The sequence below is a fragment of the Pogona vitticeps genome, chromosome 8, assembly GCF_051106095.1.
Source record: "Pogona vitticeps strain Pit_001003342236 chromosome 8, PviZW2.1, whole genome shotgun sequence".
Taxonomy (NCBI): Eukaryota; Metazoa; Chordata; class Lepidosauria; order Squamata; family Agamidae; genus Pogona; species Pogona vitticeps.
Genome location: NC_135790.1, coordinates 16,836,864 through 16,858,016, shown reverse-complemented (window position 1 = coordinate 16,858,016; position 21,153 = coordinate 16,836,864). Strand labels below are relative to the sequence as shown.

General features: G+C 43.1%; 1 protein-coding gene across 1 annotated transcript in view; it reads left to right on the top strand.

Moving 5' to 3' along the window:
* The window catches only part of NRGN (neurogranin), a 49,617-nt gene that overhangs the window by 22,303 nt on the left and 6,161 nt on the right, over positions 1-21,153 (top strand). The window contains exon 2 of the mRNA XM_020811544.3: positions 3,837-4,053. Coding sequence (XP_020667203.1) covers positions 3,837-4,043 — 207 coding nt within the window. The 3' untranslated portion in view covers positions 4,044-4,053. The remainder of the gene's footprint in view (positions 1-3,836; positions 4,054-21,153) is intronic.

The window sequence follows — 21,153 nt, the reverse complement described above, 5'->3', positions numbered from 1 at the left end:
AAATATTGCAGTTAAAGTAATTGTTCCTCTGGAGCATGTGGGGGTGTGGGGGGTCCATTGTCAGGACGAGGGTTGCCAGTTGTGCCTAATGTTTATGGCTTGTTTTCTTAAAAATCCCCACTAAGTTCTTGTCTCAAGAGAGATTCCCCCGCCCCAGCCACCCTCCACCGCGCAATTTATTTCTCAGAAGAACAGAATCCAACCAGAAAGGAAGAAATTGCTTATGAAGGATGAATCACACAGATAATATATTCACAGTTTTGACTACTTCGATCGATTTCCCCTTGTATCAACGCAGTGTTTCCTCTGCGATGTGTTCTCTGACTCGGTGATTTAATTTTTCAAATAATGAAAATATTGTTGCTAGATACCAGATTATGCTCTGGCCGTAATAAACCCCTTGAATCATTCCTGATGTAGTGCCTGGATCAACAGGCATTTTACACCAGCCTTCCCCTACCTAGTGCACTTCAGATGGCTAGGATTACAGCTCTTATAATACCACAGCTAGGGTGAAAACTATGGGTAGGAAGGGGCCTCTTTGTCCATTTCAAAGTCACACTGGCTGTGACTTCAGTATGGACAGTGCAGGTCTTCACTATCTTGCAAATACTGTAGTATTTTTGTCTGCCAATGTGATTTGTGTATTGGTCACTAATGCCTACTGCAGGTATATGTGGCAGAACATGCATACAGGATCCCCTTGGAGGTCCAGGATTTCATCAGTGCAGTTAGTCCCTTCAAGACTGCAAATTGCAATCATTTCATATTTTCATTTCGTTCACACATTTGTTGTGGCCAATCAATCGCCATGGAATCTGTAATGCGCTAGACACATCTCTGGAGAGTTGACCGGCCAACTCCCACTGGTGAATTTATCTAGAGTGACTTAGCAGAAACGGCCAAGGCTGCTAACCTTTCCATCAACTTGAATGAGGTGATGGCGCATGGGATGGCCGTCAAATTTGGTGCTGCCCACCCCACAGGGACTGCCGCTGCCTGCCGTCTCGTGTCTCTAATCAGAAGAATGGGGAAATTGCCTGTGTCACAGCACAGCCAATTTCTCCAGCCACCTTGCCCGCAGAATCTTGACCTTGAGGCCCCTTCGCAGTGGTCATTATTCAGCCGGACAGCTTTAAAGAAGAGCCAGGTTCTGATGGATTTGGGTGGCCGCGTATCCAGTGGCATCGGATAGGATGGAGGCCTCCTTCTCAAGCTGATATCAGATGCTGTAGCTGCTGCCACTGCTACCACCACCGCTGGTATCATCTTTGTTGACATCTTCTTTTTCTCCTTAAGTGTGTGGTAGAGGGATATCTCTACCACCCCCACTTCTGCCTCCTCCTCCTACGTGGAGAGGGTGCAGCATCACCACCTCCTCTGTTCCATAGGGTGAGCTGATCCCTCCCTCTTCAGCATGGCTGTTTACCTGGTCTGCTTTTGCTGGTGAGATGAAGGTGGAGCAGCACTGTGTCATGGCCTGCTTCTCTTCCTGCCTTCGATGATGACAATGCTTGGGTCACTCCTGTGTCCGTATCTGGCTTTTGAGAGTCTGGGATCACCTCCATGCCACCAGAAGCAACAAGTAGGAGATTGTGGACACTGTTGGCAGCACCATGATCACCAGTGGCATGCCATCAAGTTGATTCCACCCGATGGCAACCCTTCTGGGGTGTTGACCAATCCCTCCCTCTAGTGGATCTCTGATCCTGTGCCAGCTGCTCAAGGCCACACAGACGACAGGTCACACAACCTCATAGGGCGCAAACATTCTGGCTGGCTTTGGTTGGCTGCCCCCCTGGGAGGCACAATGGAAATTTAAACTCCGACCTCCTGAACTATGTCACCTCCATCAGCCAGCATCTAAACTAATATATACAAACATATATTAACCCTGTAGACATTTTGCTTTCAGATCTACCTCTCATATATTAAGACACATTGACCAGAATTCTGTAGGGATTGTGCAATACAGCTAGAGATGGGTAGGAACCGGAAAAATGACGAATCAAGGTGGTTTGTGGTTCACCACTCGTGAACCTCAGAAAAACATACGGGTTTGTGGTTCTTCTTTTCCGACTTGCACCTCGGAGATGAACCTAATAGTTCTGCCCCCTTCTTACTGGCCCTGTTGCCCCCTTACCTGGTCCTGCCACTTCCTCCTCTTCCTCTTCCACTACCACCAGCTTTAGAGACAGTGGAGTCCCTTCCAGGAGCTGAGTCAGCCACCTCTGTGTATGTCCACGCCTATGTAGCTTCCTGGAAGGGAGGTTGGACCACTGTCTCTGGAGAGGGTGGAGGCAGAGGACCAGAGAGGGAGGCGATGAAGGCAGCGGGAAGGGGACGGGAACATCCATTTTTGCCGAAAACAAAGCGGGAAGCGGAAAAAAGTTCAGTGTTTCATTTCATTTTGGCAAAATGGGATCCCCAACCCTAACTATGAACCAAAGCACAGACCAACCTGACTTGCGGGTTTTTTTTCACTTCACAATTGGGTTCGTGCCCATCCTTAAGTGCAACTGAGCAATTGTGCAACCTTTGTCGCTGGCTGTCATTCGTGTTCCTCCACATGCTCCCGTCAAGGAAACGCTTGCCCTCCGGGTCATATGCCCAACAGCACAACAAAAAGGCAAGAGGAAGGGTGTGTGTGTGAATATTTGCACAATTTGCCTGTTTTGTTTCTGTTATGAAAAAAAAACACCCACACCTCTTCTCCTTAATTCTCATGAATATTATGCCAGTCAAAAATAAATAAATAATAATAATAAATGTGGGCATAATTTAGCTGATAAAAATAGCTTGTGATGTGTTGTATCACTATATGCTGTTGTGTTGTTTGTCTCCAACATATACAAGCCCTAATAGTTTTTTTTAGTGTTTTACCATTGCTACAATCCAATGAGCTTCTGTGAGCAGGGATTTGAACCCGAGCCCTCCTGCGTCCGAGTCTAACATTCTGTCCATTGTACCATATTGGTTCCTGTTGAAGAGTGTGGAAATAATAATAAACTTTGAATTAAAATGTTTTGGTAAACCCTGCATCTGGTCTCCCCCATTGATTACAGTGTTCAAACAGTAACCCCTTTTCAGTACTACTCACAATGCTTAAAAATAATTTGTATTACCTGTTGTGCTCCTGCTCACTTTTTAAACGAGTGTCCATTACTTTACTTCTTGGCCTTCTTTTGTGATCAATAAAAGTATTTAAAAATCATTAAAAAAAACCCCTCTTTTCCCCCAAAATGCACTCAAATGGCACGTTTTGTATGCAACAAGAAAGCATTGCTCATGGTGCCAACAAGCTTACTTTGTTTCGATTGGTTACAAAACTGTTAAATTATGGCTTCATTCCATCCTCATGATTTAAAAAAATGTAACTAGTTACAAATGACTATGTTGCTTGTAATTGGTTACTACCAAGTTCTGATCTTATCAGCCAAACAGCCTCTCCCAAAGGACCAGTAAGTCTGGAGGAGGAGAAAGACTACGTAAGACCATTAAGATGCACAGGGTCTCTGAAGTCCCTTACAACATTCTAATTTTATGAAAACACACTTTGCTGAATGGCATTCATTGCGTCTGACCAGTCCTTCTTGACACATGGTTAGTGTTGCTCTACCCTATGTCTGTGCCTTATAATGTGACTCTCCACTGGTTCATCGTGTTTGGACTTCTTAAGGGTGACTAAGCCTGTCCAGGTCAAGATCTGAGTTTCCCTGGCTGGTTGGCTCGTTTCAGACTACCGTAGAATGACAAAGAACCATCCGTTCACCAGATGGAATCCGATGGCATGGCCAACCCTTGTGTTGATTTTGGTCTCTTCACTCTTGGCTTAGGAAGGGGCTTGCACCAAGCTGGATGAGGACATCCTGGACATTCCCCTGGACGACCCGGATGCGAACGCCGCAGCAGCCAAGATCCAGGCCAGTTTCCGTGGCCATATGACTAGGAAGAAGATTAAGGGGGGAGAAATAGAGCGCAAAAGCAAGGATCCCGAGTGTACGAGCAGCACCCGTGCGGGGGACCTACGTAATGGCGATTAAGCATGGCCAGGTAAGGATCCATGTTTCCCCGGCTTCTTTCAGACAACTCTGGAATAGCAAAGAGCAATCAGTTCACAAGTACAGTGGTGCTTTGATTTATGAACTTAATCCGTCCCAGAAGATGTTCGTAAGTCGAATCAGCATTTCCCATTGAAATGCACTGAAACCCGATTAATCCATTCCGGCTGTTTGGTTGTATTTAGAGGCATCGTTTGTAAGTTGAAGCATTAGTTCCCATAGGAACTAATGCAAAACCAGTTAATCCGTCCTCTACCACTAGGGGGAGAATTTTTTTAAGCCTAAATTGACTTAGGTTTAAAAAGGGGCAGGAAAGGAGGGAGGGAGGGAACAAACACCTTTTAAACAAAACACCTTTCAAACTAGCAGCTTTAAACCAAACCAAGCACCTTTTAAACCAATTTTTACATTTTAAAATTACAGTACCAGGCAAAGTCCATTTCTCACTTTCCCCACGTTTTTTCTTCGTAAGTCGAAGCTCCGTTTGCAAGTTGTAGCAAAATTTTGCAAATGGAGCTGTTTGTAAGTTGAAATGTTTGTATGTGGGGGCGTTCGTAAGTCAAGGCACCACTGTACAGCATTAATTTACTTGTATAGTCTTTGATATACTTCAAGACTAATAGATTTATGAATCTACTTCCAGATGCATTTTAAAAAACTGCAATAATTCGCCTCTTAAACAGCTTTCAGACATTGTTGTCTTCCATCAATTGTCCTCCCACATCCTCCCTCTTCCCTCTTAGTTCTTCTGCCTATCTCTTATCACAGAAATTTCATTGGGGGGGCAGGGAGGGGAGAGACAGATTCATTGATGCATTTACAAATATTTCTACACTCTTCAGATCTAAAGATTTTTTCACAGAGAGTACAACAAGAGCAGAACATACAATATAGTTGTATACAAAAAAAATTGCAATGTAATAGACGGTAGGTTGGATGATGCAGAGAAGGTTTTTAATTTTTAAAAAAAGATGCATTTTTAACTTGGCTTCTAAAAATATTTTTTTTGGGGAACACATTGAATAGAGGGAGGAGTGTTCCGAATGGTAGAATTGCTGCATACTGTAATGTCTTCAGCTATTTGTCCCATCAAAATAGCATGATTTTTGCATTAACAGCATAAATTATCCAGGCTCTCGGATCTCAGGTTGTGCGGGAGGAAATAGTTTTCATTTCAGGGTCTTCTGATGGGTTCTTCTTTCTGTTTCAGGTTCTTTGGAAAGACTCTTAAAATGAAAAAGGGCCTCTTTGTGTGTGTGTGTGTGTGTGTGTGTGTGTGTGTTCATGTAGGTTAGCCTGAAAGCCCCACAGAGATACCAAACCTCAAACAGAGTGGGCAATAGCTTCATACTCATTTGAAAGATAACTGTAAAAGCTGTGCCTCCCACAAGCGCCCCATTGCTTTCAGTGGAAGATCCACCCATCATTGGCGGCCTCTCACCTTAGTTTTAAAAAACCACCTTACTATTATTCTGCCATTCTCTTTAGTGCAGGAGTGAGAATCCTATGATTGATGGGCCAGAGGTAGACCTGGAAACCAGTCTAAATTATATGGAGATCTCTGATCTGTCCATCTCAGTAGTCTTTCCTCCTATTTCTGTGTGAACTTTCTGTTTACAGAAACATAGGAAGCTGTCTGATAAAGAGTTGGTCCATCTAATCAACCCAGTATCGGTGGCCCTGACTGGCAGCAGCTCTCTGCATGGTTTCAAGTAACAATTGAACCCCCTGTTGCAAACTGACCTTGGGACCTTTTGAATGCCAAACAGGTGCTCTGCCACTGAGCTATGGCTACTTAGTGGGATCTATATACAGTGGTGCATCGCTAGACAATTTTAATTCGTTCCGTGAAAATTATCGTCTTGTGAAAAAATCGTCTTGCGAGGTTCCCTATGGGAACCTCACAAAACGAATGAAATTTATTTGTCTTGCGAAGCATCAGTCTTAAAAACGCCTTGCGAAGCACCATGGCGATCGCAAAAACCAATCGTCTTGCGGGTTTTTCACCCCGCGAGGCAATCGTCTAGTGAGGCACCACTGTATCCCATTTAATGCAAACACATGTCTTGAATGTAGGAGTGGGTAGCCTTCTACATGTTGCTGCACTTTAGCTCTCCTCAGTCCTAGCAAACAGGGTCTATGGGGGAGGAATGTGGGGGTTGTATGGCAACAACTCCTGGAGATCCACGCATGCCCCAGTCCTGCTATAACGCAAAACCAGATATGCGAAAATGGAACTTCACTGGCTTCCCATTTAGCTCTTTAGCCCTCCTTCTTATTGTCCTTCTTATTCCTTCCTTACTGGAGGCTGGACATTCTCATAGCTGTTCCGACTTTGCTGGTGGCAGCTCTAAGCAGTGATGCTGAGTTACATCCAGATCATTTGTTTCCCTCGTAGGACAGTGCTTCTCATCCTTGGGTCCCCAGATGTTCTTGGACCACACCTTTCGGGAACCATGGGCAGCACAGCTCGTGGTGAAGGCTTCTGGGAGTTTTAATCCAAGAACCTCTGGGGGATCCAAGACCATTGCAAGAGGACCTTTTCTTTCCCCCTTTTCTTTTCCCATTTATTTTACCTTGAATGGTCAAATGTAGACACATGCGTGTTTTGTTTCTCCCTTGGCTTTTATTTTTTTTCCATGTGTTTTCCAATATCGTAGAAAATGAATAAGGTGAATTTACTTTCATTTTTTTAAAAAGAATCTATCCTGAAATCAAATGCACAGTGCATCAGCAGGACGGGGGGGGGGGGGGGGGGGGGAAGGAGGCTGTCAAGAGGTTTGTTACAGATACTGTATAATCAAGACGATCATGCCACTTTAAAAGATGTGATAACCCCTCATTATTCTACATAACAGTTTCAGCACAATTAAAACAAAATAAAACAAAACACAACACCACAGCCGTTTTTCCCTGTACAGACATCTCGCCTTTATTAGATTGTCATTTTTGAGATCAAAAGAGAAAGAGACTAGAGAGTAGCTATTTATGGTTGACAACCACTAGCATACAAAAGTGTTGTTTTTTTTAAGAGCTGTAGTTATCAGAATCCACCTTCCAGTATTGGGGATGGGGGGGGAGAGAAATGTGTTCTCTAGGGATTCTGGGAACTGTAGTCCATAATGAACTTTTCTCCAGTCGCTATAAAGAGAACAGTTCAGATTATGAGGCACTCACTGTGCTGTCCTTCAACAGTTTGTTGTCATAACCCAGCATGTGTCACCTAAGCTAGCTTCTTCATTCTGCCCAACAGACGGACTGGTCCTTTCTAATCAAATTGCAGGGCTTATTACCCAAGTGATTTTGTCTCTTGAATGAGAGGATTGAACATGCCCTACCTACCTACCTACCTACCTACCTACCTACCTACCTACCTACCTACCTACCTACCTACCTACCTACCTACCTACCTACCTACCTACCTACCTACCTACCTACCTACCGTATCTATAAAAAATGCCACAGTATTAAAGAATAACTAATTTATTGCATTATTAGCTGCAGCGAGGAAGGGATGGACTTGGCATCCACACCCACACCCGAGCTCTTTTGCTGCTTTTAGCAAGTTATCATCAGCTTGTCTCATCGCTTCAGCTGCCTGGAGAATTTTCGTCCTCCGAGGCGGTGGCTGGGTGGGACGTCTGCCTACTGATAGGTCACAAGGGAGGAGAAAGAGGTGGGATGTACAAAGCAGGATGAGTTTGAAGCAGATCAGCGAAAGTGGGTCAGAATCTGTCCCCAGCACAGGTTGCCCTTTGAAAGCCCTGCATGGAGAGCACAGAACAAAATCATGACAGCGATGTGTCAGACCACCGCATCCCCCTTCTCCACAGCTTCAAGTGGCACAGTAGGTCCCCAGGTTTATATGCAAACAATGTTTCTTCAGAGGGTTCAAGGCACCATGTGCCACTCTCTCCCCACCACCCCCACTTGCTTGAGGATCATAACAACTGTAAGGCACTGACCCCAAATGACCCAGTGATCTTGACGGCTGAGTGTGGGCCTTCCTCCTGGTTCTCCATGAGCTAAGGCTGACTCTTTAACCTCACCTCCCACTACCTGATGCCTAGTAGACGTTTGAATGGCAGCCTCCATCCAGCCGGAGTGGGGGAGGGATGGGAATCGTATCCCAAAGCATTTGGGAACGGCCAGGTTAGAGGAGACAGCTCTAACCCTCTTACACTGTATAGGCATTTCCCATCTCACAGCAGAAGGGGCTAATCCAAACCCAAACTGCCTGGGCGGAAATGGCATATCTCATAAAGTGTGACCAAAACAGCAACCACCCCTTCTGTTTGGAGTGTACAATGAAACCATGTACTCATGGGAAGTTATGTTTGCTTGTTCCTTTTAAATATTTCTATGCTGTTTTTACCTTTAAATATTGCCTTTTAATGACGCACACTACCCTTGCATACTCATTGTTTTGTTGCTAAATATTGTCTTTAAATGCTGAAGGCCACCTTGGGTCCTTTTCTAAGGGGAAAAGTGGGATAAAAATATTTTAAATAAATGAATAAAATAAATCAATCAATATTTAAAATGTTTTTACCCCACCTTTCTTGTTTAGAAGGACTCAAGATGACTTGCATCATTGAAAGTCAACATTTAAACATTAAGAGACAAGGAAAATCAAAACAGAGAAAGCAGAGTTGCAGTTAAAAATATACGAGAAAGTAGAATTTTCTGGAAAAGAGAAGACTCTGAATCAAAATCAGCATCTAGCTCTGGATCTAAACTTTCTAAACCCTCTGATCATAATTTAAAGAGGCTGTCAGAAGCTTCAGCTGAAACAACTATGTCACAGAAATCACAAAAATCACAAAAAGGAGGGCTCTAGGGCTGACTCAGAATCTAAGGGTTATGTGATCCTTATAACCACCTCTAACAATCTGGCTGCAGCATTTTGGACCCACTAAAGTTTCCAAACACTTTCCAAAGTAGTAATATTAGTAATAAGAAAAGTAATGCTGCTGCTGCCACTGGTACCACCACAGCTGTTCCTCCTCCTCCTACTACTACTGATGATGATGATGATGATAAGGAGGAGGACGACAACAACAACAACAATAACAATAGTACTGGGGCTGGGGTCTTCTCTTTAGTTGAACTTCTGTGGTGGAACTCCTCCCAAGAGAAGCCAAGTTGATTCAATCCTTCTGACACGCAACCAAAACTGCACTATCAGAAAGGGCTTGGGGTGTTAAAATGGGTTTTAAAAATAGTCCATCAAATAGCTTTAAATCTAGTGTTAAAGAATGCCTGTCTTACTGAACATCACTTTAGCAATCCTGGTGGGCAGAAAAGTGATGAAAAGATGCCATCCAATCATCCGTCAATTTAATTCTGCCGTCTGCCATTCTTCCAGGACCCTTCCTCCACATCCTAGAAAGCTCTCTTTTTTTCATATAAAACAACGACTGCTGCTAAACAAAGGATCAAGTCTTTGCAGCTTTGATGAGGATTCTGAAACAGGTAGCGCAATACAGGGCCTTCCCTGCGATCAAGTAGAACAAAGTGGCCACTTCGGGCGGCAGAGAGAAGTGAGCAGCACATTTGCGATTCCACTTGCTACCAAGGGAACAGTAGCTACAGGCAGGTCTCCAGAAAGCTCTTGATGGAGACGGTTTCCACAGAGAGGGGAGACACTGGCATGTGGTCTCTTTCTTCCCCTTTTCTTTTTTCTCCTGGTGGTGGCCACACCACTACCACAGTCATGTCCACCGTCTCTTCCTCTACCCTCAAAAGCAACATTTGGAGGGGGGTGGAGGTCAGACGGATATTGATATGTACATGGGAACATGTGACATCAGTGACACCAGCATGGACACCTGGGGGCAAAGTTCAGCTTCCTACCTGAAGCAGCAGGAGAACTTCATACAGCTCAGGAACCATGCCAGGAAACTGGACATGGTTCCCCCAAATGTTGGACATCAGCTCCCAGAAGCTCTAACTACCATGGTCAGAAATGTTATGAAATGAAGGATGTGAATCTCATTTCCCAAAATCACGTAGAGGCTCAAATTTGAGAATTAATGCCCTGAAGAATCTTGCTTGTGCAGTTAGACTACAAGATTCTTGACATTCCTTCCTAATAAGTTCAGTGAAAATGGATGCCTCAGGGTAAGGCTGTGAATCTCAGAGCTTCTACTTCTCTCTCAAGAAGAGGGAAAAAATTGTCTTTTCTCACCATGAAATGTCCCACTGTGAGAATGCTTTGGAGAGCAATCTTATAGGAAATTTCACAGGGCTCCTTAATTATCTCATGGTATTTCCCATTGAAAAGAACAACACATTTTCATTGTTGTTGCATGCTTTAGAAGATTAGTGCTTCATTTAAATTTCCTGTGTTGCTTCACAATAGTGGAGGATCATTCAACTCCTAATTTCCTTCAGAAATAAATTGTCTTTCAGAGCAAATTTTTGCAAACAAATTGCAGACACCTTATTTTAAGAAGAGTCTTGTTTGCTCAATTTTGTTTTATAGCGGGGATCACTGAAATCTTTCCTAGAATCATAGAATAATTGAATCGGAAGAGCAATTGAGTCCAGTGCTGGAATCCAAATCAAAGCAGATCCGACAGATGATTGTCCTATTTCTCTTGAATGCCTCCAGCCTTGGAGTGTTCTCCACCTCCTTAGATAATTGACATACTGTTCCAACAGTTAAGAAATTTTTCCTGACATTCAATCGAAATCTGGCTTCCTGTAACTAGAGCCCATTATTACATGTCCTGCACTCTGGGATGACAGAACAGACCCTGCCTCTCCTCTGTATGACTACCTCACCCATTTCCCATGACTTCAAGAAAATACTAGAAACAGAAAACAATTTCAATCTTCGACCTTGATAGTTCAGGATTACTCCACTCCTAATCAGCCTTGGAAACCAGCTTTCACAATCAGCTGCCTTTTTCCCAGTTCTTCGGAAAAAGCTGTGGACACCCTTTAAAATGCTTCTTTAAGCAGGATTTGGAAGGTTTTTTGTTTATTGGTTTGCTTGTTGGTGGATTTGCAATAATGGTGAAAGCCTCCAACTCAAGAAGTTCTAGCCACCTGAAGTTGCAAAAGTCCCCCACCCAAACTGTAGGAAATGAACACAAAATGTTAGGGTGGGGGAAATCAAGAGCTATGGTCTTTCTTGTGGATGGCAGGAAATCCCATGGTTATGGGGAGAGTTTCATTGGGACCTCTTGGTATGATGGTGAAACACCCAAAATTGCTGAGATGGAGACATTTCCTGAGCTGGAATCCACCATTGTTTGTAGTCTAAAAAAAGTAATCTTTCCAAGCTGTAAGCCGCCTAGAGTGGTCACAATCGACTAGATAGGTGGGGTATAAATAAATAAATAAATAAATAAATAAATAAATAAATAAATAAATAAAGCTCCATTTGGGTGTTCTTTTCACAGTCCTTTGCATGCATTCTTGAGCCTGTAGTTTTTCTAGGAAGCCCAAGTTTTTCTAGGAAGCTACTGCACAATGAGATAATGTACGTCCACATTAAAAGCAATTTGGATCAAAGGGCTTATTAGCACAGCATGTGGGCACTCTTCCCCCACACACCACCCCTCGAAAGCTATGTTGGAGAACCCAACATAGAGCGGCAATTAACTGACAACACAGTACCGCACAAAGGGACCTTTTAAGGCTGCTGCAACCCTTAAAGTGTGCTATGCATCAAGAGAAATTAAATTGCATTGTGCGAGCAGGGCAATATGTGCAGCAATTTTTTCTGAGGAGCTGAAGCTGTGAGGTGCAAAAAGGGATCTTACTGCTCTGAAATTATATTGCATAAATCAGAGCCCTATCCAGCTTTCTTTTCTTTTTTTTCCCTTCAAGCAAATTTATTGCAACAGAAATACCACGTTTTAAATACTTAAACCAGAGTATTTCATTACAGAAAAATTATGCAGATTTGTTTTGAATGATGCACATTAAATTAATTAATTATCATATTGTTTGTGTATGGGAATGGTTTGGATACCTCAAAAATTACCAGCCTATTCTTATTAATAATATCACGATTATTATTTTTGTTGTTGTTCTTTAGTCGTTAAGTCGTGTCCGACTGTTCGTGACCCCATGGACCACAGCACGCCAGGCCCTCCTGTCTTCCACAGCCTCCCAGAGTTGGGGCAAAATTATTTTTACAAAATATTTCATTTAAGCTTTTAGTGTCACCTGATTAATTAAAGAGGGAGAAACGCAAAACAGTTGTGCAGTTTGACATGTGTTATGTTACAATGGCAGTTTACAGAATGAAGTATAAGAGGACCCATCCCAGCCGCAGGGAAGGTGCAGTCAAAAAACTCAGCACAGAGGAGGGGAAACTGGGAAGGGAACAAGAAAAGAGAGGAAAGGTGCTGAGGGCAGAGCTGGAGACCTTGTGGGTGAAGGCCAAAGTCAACATCCTCCCAATGCTTTGGCATGAAGAAAGGTCTCAGGGGAGCTGCCTTCTACTGATTGAGATCATTGGTCCAAAGAATCCAGTCCCACAGCTTGGGGAAGTCACTTTTTGAGACTCTACAATGCTCCAGCCAGATTGACTGGCAGCTGGGTTGATGGAAGAATTCTGGGAGAAGTTAGGCAGGAACGAGACTTTCTCAAGCTCTTCCAAGTATGGTCAACCTTGACAGACCAGGGCTGCTGTCTAGGGTTTCAGGCTGGATTATTTGCCCCTCACATAGCACCTGCCATTAGGGAGCGGGTGGTTCTTCTACCCGGTCTATGAGTTGTCTGTGCCAAGCCATAGGTGAAGACGTGGCTGGATGAACCTGGCATCTGGTCCTGCCACTGACTCTCAGCTCCCTCAAAAGGAGGTCTTTTCTTAGGCATTGTGGGCAAAATCAAGGTCCTGATGAGGCTGTGGGGATGTAAGAGAGGAAGCTAAAGGTGCAGGAGGCAGCAGAAGTGGGAAAAAGGAAGAACTCCATACTTGATGGCGATGCTGGTTAGGTGATTATGGGAGAGGTTAAATCCCAGCCAGCCAGCCAGGCAGTACAGTGGACCCTCGACTTCCAGACGGCTCCACTTACAGACTTTTCGAGTTACAGACTTCTCTGGCCGCAAAATTTGGGTTCGACTTGCAGCCGGAGAATCGACCTACAGAGTGGGAAAAAACAAAACAAAATGGAACAAAAACGGCTGCTTACGGATTAATCGGTTTTCAACGCATTGTAGGTCAATAGAGCCTCGACCTACAGACTTTTTGACCTGCAGCCACCGTTCCAATACAGATTAATTCCATAAGTCAAGGGTCCACTGTATGTCCAGGTCATCCTGTAGAGCAGTGGTCCCCAACCTTGGGCCTCCAGATGTTCTTGGACTACAACTCCCAGAAGCCTTTACCAAGATTTCTGGGAGTTGAAGTCCAAGAACATCTAGAGGCCCAAGGTTGGGGACCACTGCTGCAGAGGACCACGGCCACAGTATATGGCCCTTCTGAAAACAGTGATCTGATAGGAAAGTGGTAACATTCTCTACCAACCATACTCTCTGGGCAGAAGCAAAAGGCAGTCCCGTGGTGTTTTAACACATTCCGCATAGACTGGAGCAACTGGAATCCAGTGGCATAGCAGGGGTTGCCAGCACCTGGGGCCAGGCAAGTATTGCATCCCCTCAAGGCTGCAATACTTATATATGTATTTATTTATTGTACTTATATACCGCCCCATAGCGCTACAAGCACTCTCCGGGCAGTTTACAATTTTTTAATTATGCAGGCTACACATTGCCCCCCCCCCAGCAAGCTGGGTGCTCATTTTACCGACCTCGGAAGGATAGAAGGTTGAGTCAACCTTGAGCCGGCTAACTGGGATTTGAACCCCAGGTCGTGAGCACAGTTTTAGCTGCAGTACAGCAGTTTAACCACTGCGCCACGAGGCTCTTAACTTGCAATTGCTCTCCATGCCGTCCCCTCCACATGGCTCACCCACCCGTTTTGTTCACACCCAGGGAGGGAGGCCGGGCTGCTCCAGGCCATCCTTCACCCTCCGTCTGGGCTGCCTACCCTCTGGCAGATCCACTCGGTCATCGCCAAGCCCTGCTGTCATGGCTTACCCAGAGAGGGAAATGGACCAAGAGTGGAGAGGAACCACAGGTGCTTTCCCGCCCACTGTGAGCATTGCCTTGCCTGATGGCTCCACGGCAGGGCTGAAATGTGGCACCCCTACGAATTTTGCACCAAGGGCAACTGCCCCTGTGGCCTTGCCATGCTACACCACTGCTAGAATCCACCATTAACATTCCTTGACCACTGAAATAAGTAGAAACAAATTCAAGAGGCTTCACATTTCTGTAATTAAAGGAAAGATCATGCTGGGCAACAAAATTTGCCCTCTCTGTTTGGGGCATACAAATCTTTGCCCTGTGCAAATAGCAATAGCTCACACTTCTCGGTGCCCTGAACTTTCTTTACTCTAATCCGCAGGTGAACAGAATTTGTATATGCAAACCCAGAGCTTTCTGCTGAACGCATTTGCACACCACATTATGGATACAGCTTTGCGGGGGAGGAAAGACATTTCAAGAGGGGTGAAATTGGCCTTCTGACAAACTGCAGATATTATTTGATGTAGAAAAGCGACCGTGTGTTTTCTTTCATCTTTTTTTCTTAAATCCTAGAGCCAAATTTGCTAATGAGTTGTACACTGGGGAGTGAACAACACAGTATAGATGGAAGGCATCTGTCACTTTCTGTAGGAGGCGTGTAAAAATGTATGGATTCTTGTCTGATGAAAGTTGTATTTGCACGTGTGTGTGTGTGTGTGTGTGTGTGAGAGAGAGAGAGAGAGAGAGAGAGAGAGAGAGAGAGAGAGAGAGAGCACGGGGGGGGCAGAGTGAGGTCAGTGGAACCAAGTTCTTCCTAATGGTTGCAGTAGTTGTATTAACCAGAGTCAACTGTTGATTGACAGTCAGGATCAAACTGTACATTACATGTCTTTAAAAGCTAAAATCAAACCAGTCTTCCAAAGTTGCAGTCGTTCCTCCTGATCAGAAAGACAGGATACTCTGACTCAAGAGCCCAGCCACTGTTACATCACAGAATCACGGATTTAGCCCATTTCTGTGACCAAACTACACCTAAACAGCTCACATGTATGGACCTTTTGGCCATTTCATATGGTATTGTGCCTTCCACGAGTTGACAGGCCTCAGGGAGCTAGCGAAGGTCTTAGGGAGTTGGTACCTTTCCTTATCCCAAGCCTGAGGGCAAGGAGACAGACCTCATGGCAAATGGCAATAGAAGAGAAGAATGTTAGATTTTTTAAATCTCCCCCACCTTTGCTTCCATGTCACTTCCCCCTTCTTGTGAATTCCACGTTGACGGTAACTTTGGCTGCTCTCAAAACTTCACAAGAGGTCCGGGTGGCAGGCAGGCTGAGGAATTCTGGGCCTTGTAGTCTAAAAGGGAACTCTTCCAATCTGACCACGGGTAGAGCTCCCTGTCTGTGACCTTCTTTCTCATATCATCTCACTGTATAATAAATGAAAATGGCCATCATCCACACTCTGTACCCTTTTTTAAAGACACAGGAGCCCTGTCCCCTTTTGCATCTTTTCTTGTTCGTTTTGGAACAGGTTTGCTGCTTTTAATTTTTTTTTTTGAAAATAAATTAATTTTCATTTTAATTAGGCCTGATCCCCACGGAAGGGGCCTCGCTAGAAATACGAACCTGTCACTGCATCTAAAAGCAGTTCCACTTTTAAGTGGTGACTTTGGTCTGCATTTATTTTAGTAAAAAAGAAGAAGAAGAAGAAGAAGAAGAAGAAGAAGAAGACATTTTGTAAGTTCCCCAAAATATAAAACTTGTGAGGAATCGTATGTCCTAGTTTCCTTGTGGCAGGCGAATCCTACTCACTGGTAGTTAGCATGGAAACCGATAGTAACTCCCTGAAGGAGATGAAGGACCTGGATTTGAATTTAATTTCTTCCTTAGCAACACCAGGCTGGATGCTTTGCATCAGCCGATGCTATTTTTAAAAATGGCAAGGAAAAGGTATATAAAATGGAGTAAATTGGAGACAGAAGCAGTACAAGAAACAATGTGTATAGTGAAGTAGGTGAATGTTATGAAGATTTTCATAATTGTAGAGCGTCTCAAAGTGTTGCATAAAAACAGACTGTGTTGCATATTGTATACAAATCATTATATACAATAACACAGACATCTGCATATACATAACAAACTGTTATCTCCTGAAAGCTTCTGCAAATACATCAACAAACGCAAGACAAGATGAAAATTCTCCAAATATTTAGTCAGACTAAAATACTAAGGTTTTTTTTTTCACAAACACTTCTAAATTAATGTTCTCCTGTAAAATATTCATCAAACAGCACAATGTCATTATAAGATAGTGCCTCAGCCTTATTTCAAATATGAGTCCCCAGAAAGCAATAGGATGTAAATCCTGTGAACTGTTTTGGGATGAGTCAAATGTGGCACCAAAACAATATCAGAGTTTGGAGATGATTGTCTGTTAAGGTGCTACACTCAATATGCCAGCAAGTTTGGAAAACTCAGCAGTGGCCAGAGGACTAGAAAAGATCAGTCTACATCCAAATCCCAAAGAAGGGCAGGGCCAAAGAATGCTCCAACTACTGTACAATTGCACTCATTTCACACGCTAGCAAGGTTATGCTCAAAATCCTCCAAGGTAGGCTTCAACGGTATGTGGACCGAGAACTCCCAGAAGTACAAGCTGGATTCCAAAGGGGCAGAGGAACGAGCCACCAAATTGCTAACATGCGCTGGATAATGGAGAAAGCCAGAGAGTTCCAGAAAATCATCTACTTCTGCTCCATTGATTACGCAAAAGCCTTTGACTATGTTGACCACAACAAACTAAGGCAAGTTCTTAAAGGAATGGGAGTGCCTGATCACCTTATCTATCTCCTGAGAAACCTATACGTGGGACAGGAAGCAACAGCTAGAACTGGATCTGGAACAAATAATTGGTTCAAAATTGGGAAAGGAGTATGACAAGGCTGTATATTGTCCCCCAGCTTATTCAACTTATATGCAGAATACATCATGCGGAAGGCTGGACTGGAGGAATCCCAAGGCAGAATTAAGATTGCCGGAAGAAATATCAACAACCTCCGATATGCAGATGATACCACTCTGATGGCAGAAAGTGAGGAGGAATTAAAGAACCTCTTAATGAGGATGAAAGAGGAGAGCGCAAAAAATGGTCTGAAGCTCAACATCAGAAAAACTAAGATCATGGCCACTGGTTCCATCACCTCCTGGCAAATAGAAGGGGAAGAAATGGAGGCAGTGACAGATTTTACTTTCTTGGGCTCCATGATCACCGCAGATGGTGACAGCAGCCACCAAATTAAAAGATGCATGCTTCTGGGGAGGAAAGCAATGACAAACCTAGACAGCATCTTAAAAGGCAGAGACATCACCTTGCCAAGAAAGGCCCGCATAGTCAAAGCTATGGTTTTTCCAGTAGCAATGTATGGAAGTGAGAGCTGGACCATAAAGAAGGCTGGCCGCCGAAGAATTGATGCTTTTGAATTGTGATGCTGGAGGAGACTCTAGAGAGTCCCCTGGACTGCAAGGAGAAAAAAAACTATCCATTTTGAAGGAAATCAAACCAGAGTGCTCACTGGAAGGACAGATTCTGAAGCTGAGGCTCCAATACTTTGGCCACCTCATGAGAAGAGAAGACTCCCTGGAAAAGCCCCTGATGTTAGGAAAATGTGAAGACAAAAGGAGAAGGGGACGACAGAGGATGAGATGGCTGGATAGTGTCACCAAAGCTACCAACATGAATTTGACCCAACTCCGGGAGGCAGTGGAAGACAGGAGGGCCTGGCATCCTGTGGTCCATGGGGTCATGAAGAGTCATACACGACTTAATGACTAAACAACAAAAAAGTTGACCATGGCTGACAGAGATCATGACAGAGTTGAAGCTTTCTTGGGTGAAAAAAATAATTATGAAAATTAAGTGAGTGTAGCAAATCTGATCTAGCAATGATCTGATATTTAAAAATTCTCAAACAAGAAAAGGGGGAATGAATCAGGAAAAACAACAAGGAGACTTCTGTTATCTGTAAGACTAACAGATTTTATCTGCCATACATTTTTGTGGACTGTGTCCCACTTCTTCAGATGCTTGGAACACGGCATTCAAACTTTTGGAAGATGTGATTGTACAACAGTGTGTGTGTGTGTGTACATACACAGTATATGTATTTATATGAGAAGGGCTAGAATGTGATATTTGCATAGTGAATCATTCTGACCAATCAGAATATACAAAGCAAGTAGTCGTTAGTAGTTTTGTCAGATGGGGACAAAATAGATAGATGATTGATAGGGTCAAATATGTGATAGAATGTAGTTTTGTCAGATGTGGCTGATGGGTTTCGCTGTCAAATGAGTCTGTTGTCTCTTAGAGCAGTGGTCCCCAACCTTGGGCCTCCAGATGTTCTTGGACTTCAACTCCCAGAAATCCTGGCCAGCAGAGGTGGTGGTGAAGGCTTCTGGGAGCTGTAGTCCAAGAACATCTGGAGGCCCAAGGTTGGGGACCACTGTCTTAGAGTAACTATATTGGTCAAGTTTAAGGATGACATACTAACGTAACTATGTCAAGCACATATATAAAGCACCAAAATGTCAGAGCGCTGTGGGTTTTATTCTACATGTGTTTTAAGCAGTAAAAGTTCTACAGTGTTCTTAACAAAGACCAGATTATTATTTTATTTGCTTTCAACTCCTGGCACAAACACATACAAAAAAAGGGAGGATACATTTTTTACTCTGTGAGTGGTTTTTTTTTATCTTAATGCTTCAAACGGCTGTGCACAAGCTTTGCTGCTTGCCTTTTATATATATATATATATATATATATATATATATATATATATATATATATATATATATATATATATATATATATATATATATATATATATATATATATATATATATATATATATATATATATATATATATATATATATATATATATATATATATATATATATATATATATATATTTAAAACCAATCCAACATAAACCACAGATATCAAATATTTAATGCTGGCTTGAATCTTGTACTGCTTGCCCATGAAAGCTTGTGCCAAATAATCTCATGAATTTTCACAAGATTGTTTACTGTTTTTGTCGTAGTAGCTTAACATGCAAGTACAATGAGAGAGGGAGGCTGTTCCAGGTTGATTCAACTCAACTTAAAATTTCATATGGTAGTTAAACCAATGCCATTCACGCTGAAATGTTTTATTACCCCAGGAAGTTTTAGGGCAAGAGTCCACACTGCAATTCATATAGCTCAAATTCTCACCTGGATTACAGTTGCCTGCCCTCCTTTGTTACTAACATCAATCCTCTTCTCTACATCTTTTTTTAAAAAAGGGCATGTGATCTAGCGCTGGTTGATATAACAACTTGTGTAACACTCATCTCATGTAGCACTAAGTATAAACAGAAAATTTAAAAAATAAAAACACAATTCAGAAAAGAGATAAGAAGAGGGAGATGTTGCTGAGTGTGGCTGAAGTTATCAATTGGACCTTTCGGTCCATGCAGAAAGCACCAAAACAATGCAATGCAAGCGGAATGCGATGCAAGAAAAAAACCAACAGCTCCATCTAAAAAGGAACAAATGCTCATGAGAAAAGCCTGGGCTTTTTCACAGTTAGCTGTATGTTATGTAGTCAGTGGAAAACACACTGAATTTACCTGTGCCAGCTCTGACACAAATAGCAGGACAAAATACAGAGAAGTCACAGTCACAGCTATAATAATAATTATATGCAAATAATTTGAAAAAACGGCATGCGGACGAATCTGTCCAAAGCTATTATAAGGAAAATTTGGCAAAAGTTAGACCAGAGTGTATACAGTTGGTTTCTGATAAGCCTGGAAAAGTGACTGTTCTGGATGAGAACTCCCAGAATGGTCCATGACGACTTGATGTAGGAGATTCTGAGAGTTACAGTTTAGAAGAGAGGGGGAAAATCTTTCCTAAGCTCTGAATTGTGGAAATCCTTCTTGATCTGTCCCAGTAAGGTATCCCTTAACCAACCAACCAACCAACCAACCAACCAACCAACCAACCAACCAACCAACCAACCAACCAACCAACCAACCAACCAACCAACCAACCAACCAACCAACCAACCAACCAACCAACCAACCAACAAATCAATCAATCAATCAATCACAGACAGAGTAGAATCGTGGAACTTTAGAGCTGGAAGGGGATCTCAAAGGTAAAGTCCCACCTGCGATGAAGCAGAAAATTGCTAATTCTCCCTGGCAGATGTCGATCGAAACTCTTTTTTAAAAACTTTGATGAAGGCGAGGATATCACCTTCTATTGTTGCATAGCTCTTAACGTCAGGATCCGGACGTTCATTGCTTCAAGGACTTCTCTCCGGAGCTGCTCCATCTTCCACATAATAGCCTATTAACTATTCAGAGATGACTATCATATCACTTCCCAACCTTCTCTTTTCCAGACTAAGCAGGTCTTGATCCCTCTACTATTCTGCATGGAGTTTGGTTTCCAGACCTTTTACAATCTTGGTTGCTTTCCCCCTTAGACAAGTTGTAGTCTGTGCGTGCCCAGAACTGGACACAGTATGCCAGGTGATGTCTGAGCAAAGCAGGATACAGTAGTATGAGATTACTTTCCTTGATGCCACTAAGTATTACATTTGCTTTCTTTTGCTGCTGCAGCACACTGGGGACTGAGGTTTAGCTTGTGGTCAAGTAAGACCCCCAAATCTTTTTCACAAATACTACTGCCAAGGTAGCTGTCACTCATCTATATTTGTGCATCTTGTTTTTCCTGCCTTAATGGAGATTTTTGCTCCTCCCCACCCCAAATGAAACTTGTTTTGCTTGCTCTGGCACTGTTTTCCAATCTATTTAGGGCCTCTTGTATCCTCATTCTGTTTTCTGAAGTATTACTCTCGCCTGACCCCTAGTTTAGTGCCATCTGCAAATGTCATGGATATTCATCCAAGTCATCAATAAAGAGGTTGAACAATACCAGGTCCAGAATGGAATCTTGTGGCAGCCCACTCCCCATTTCTTTTCA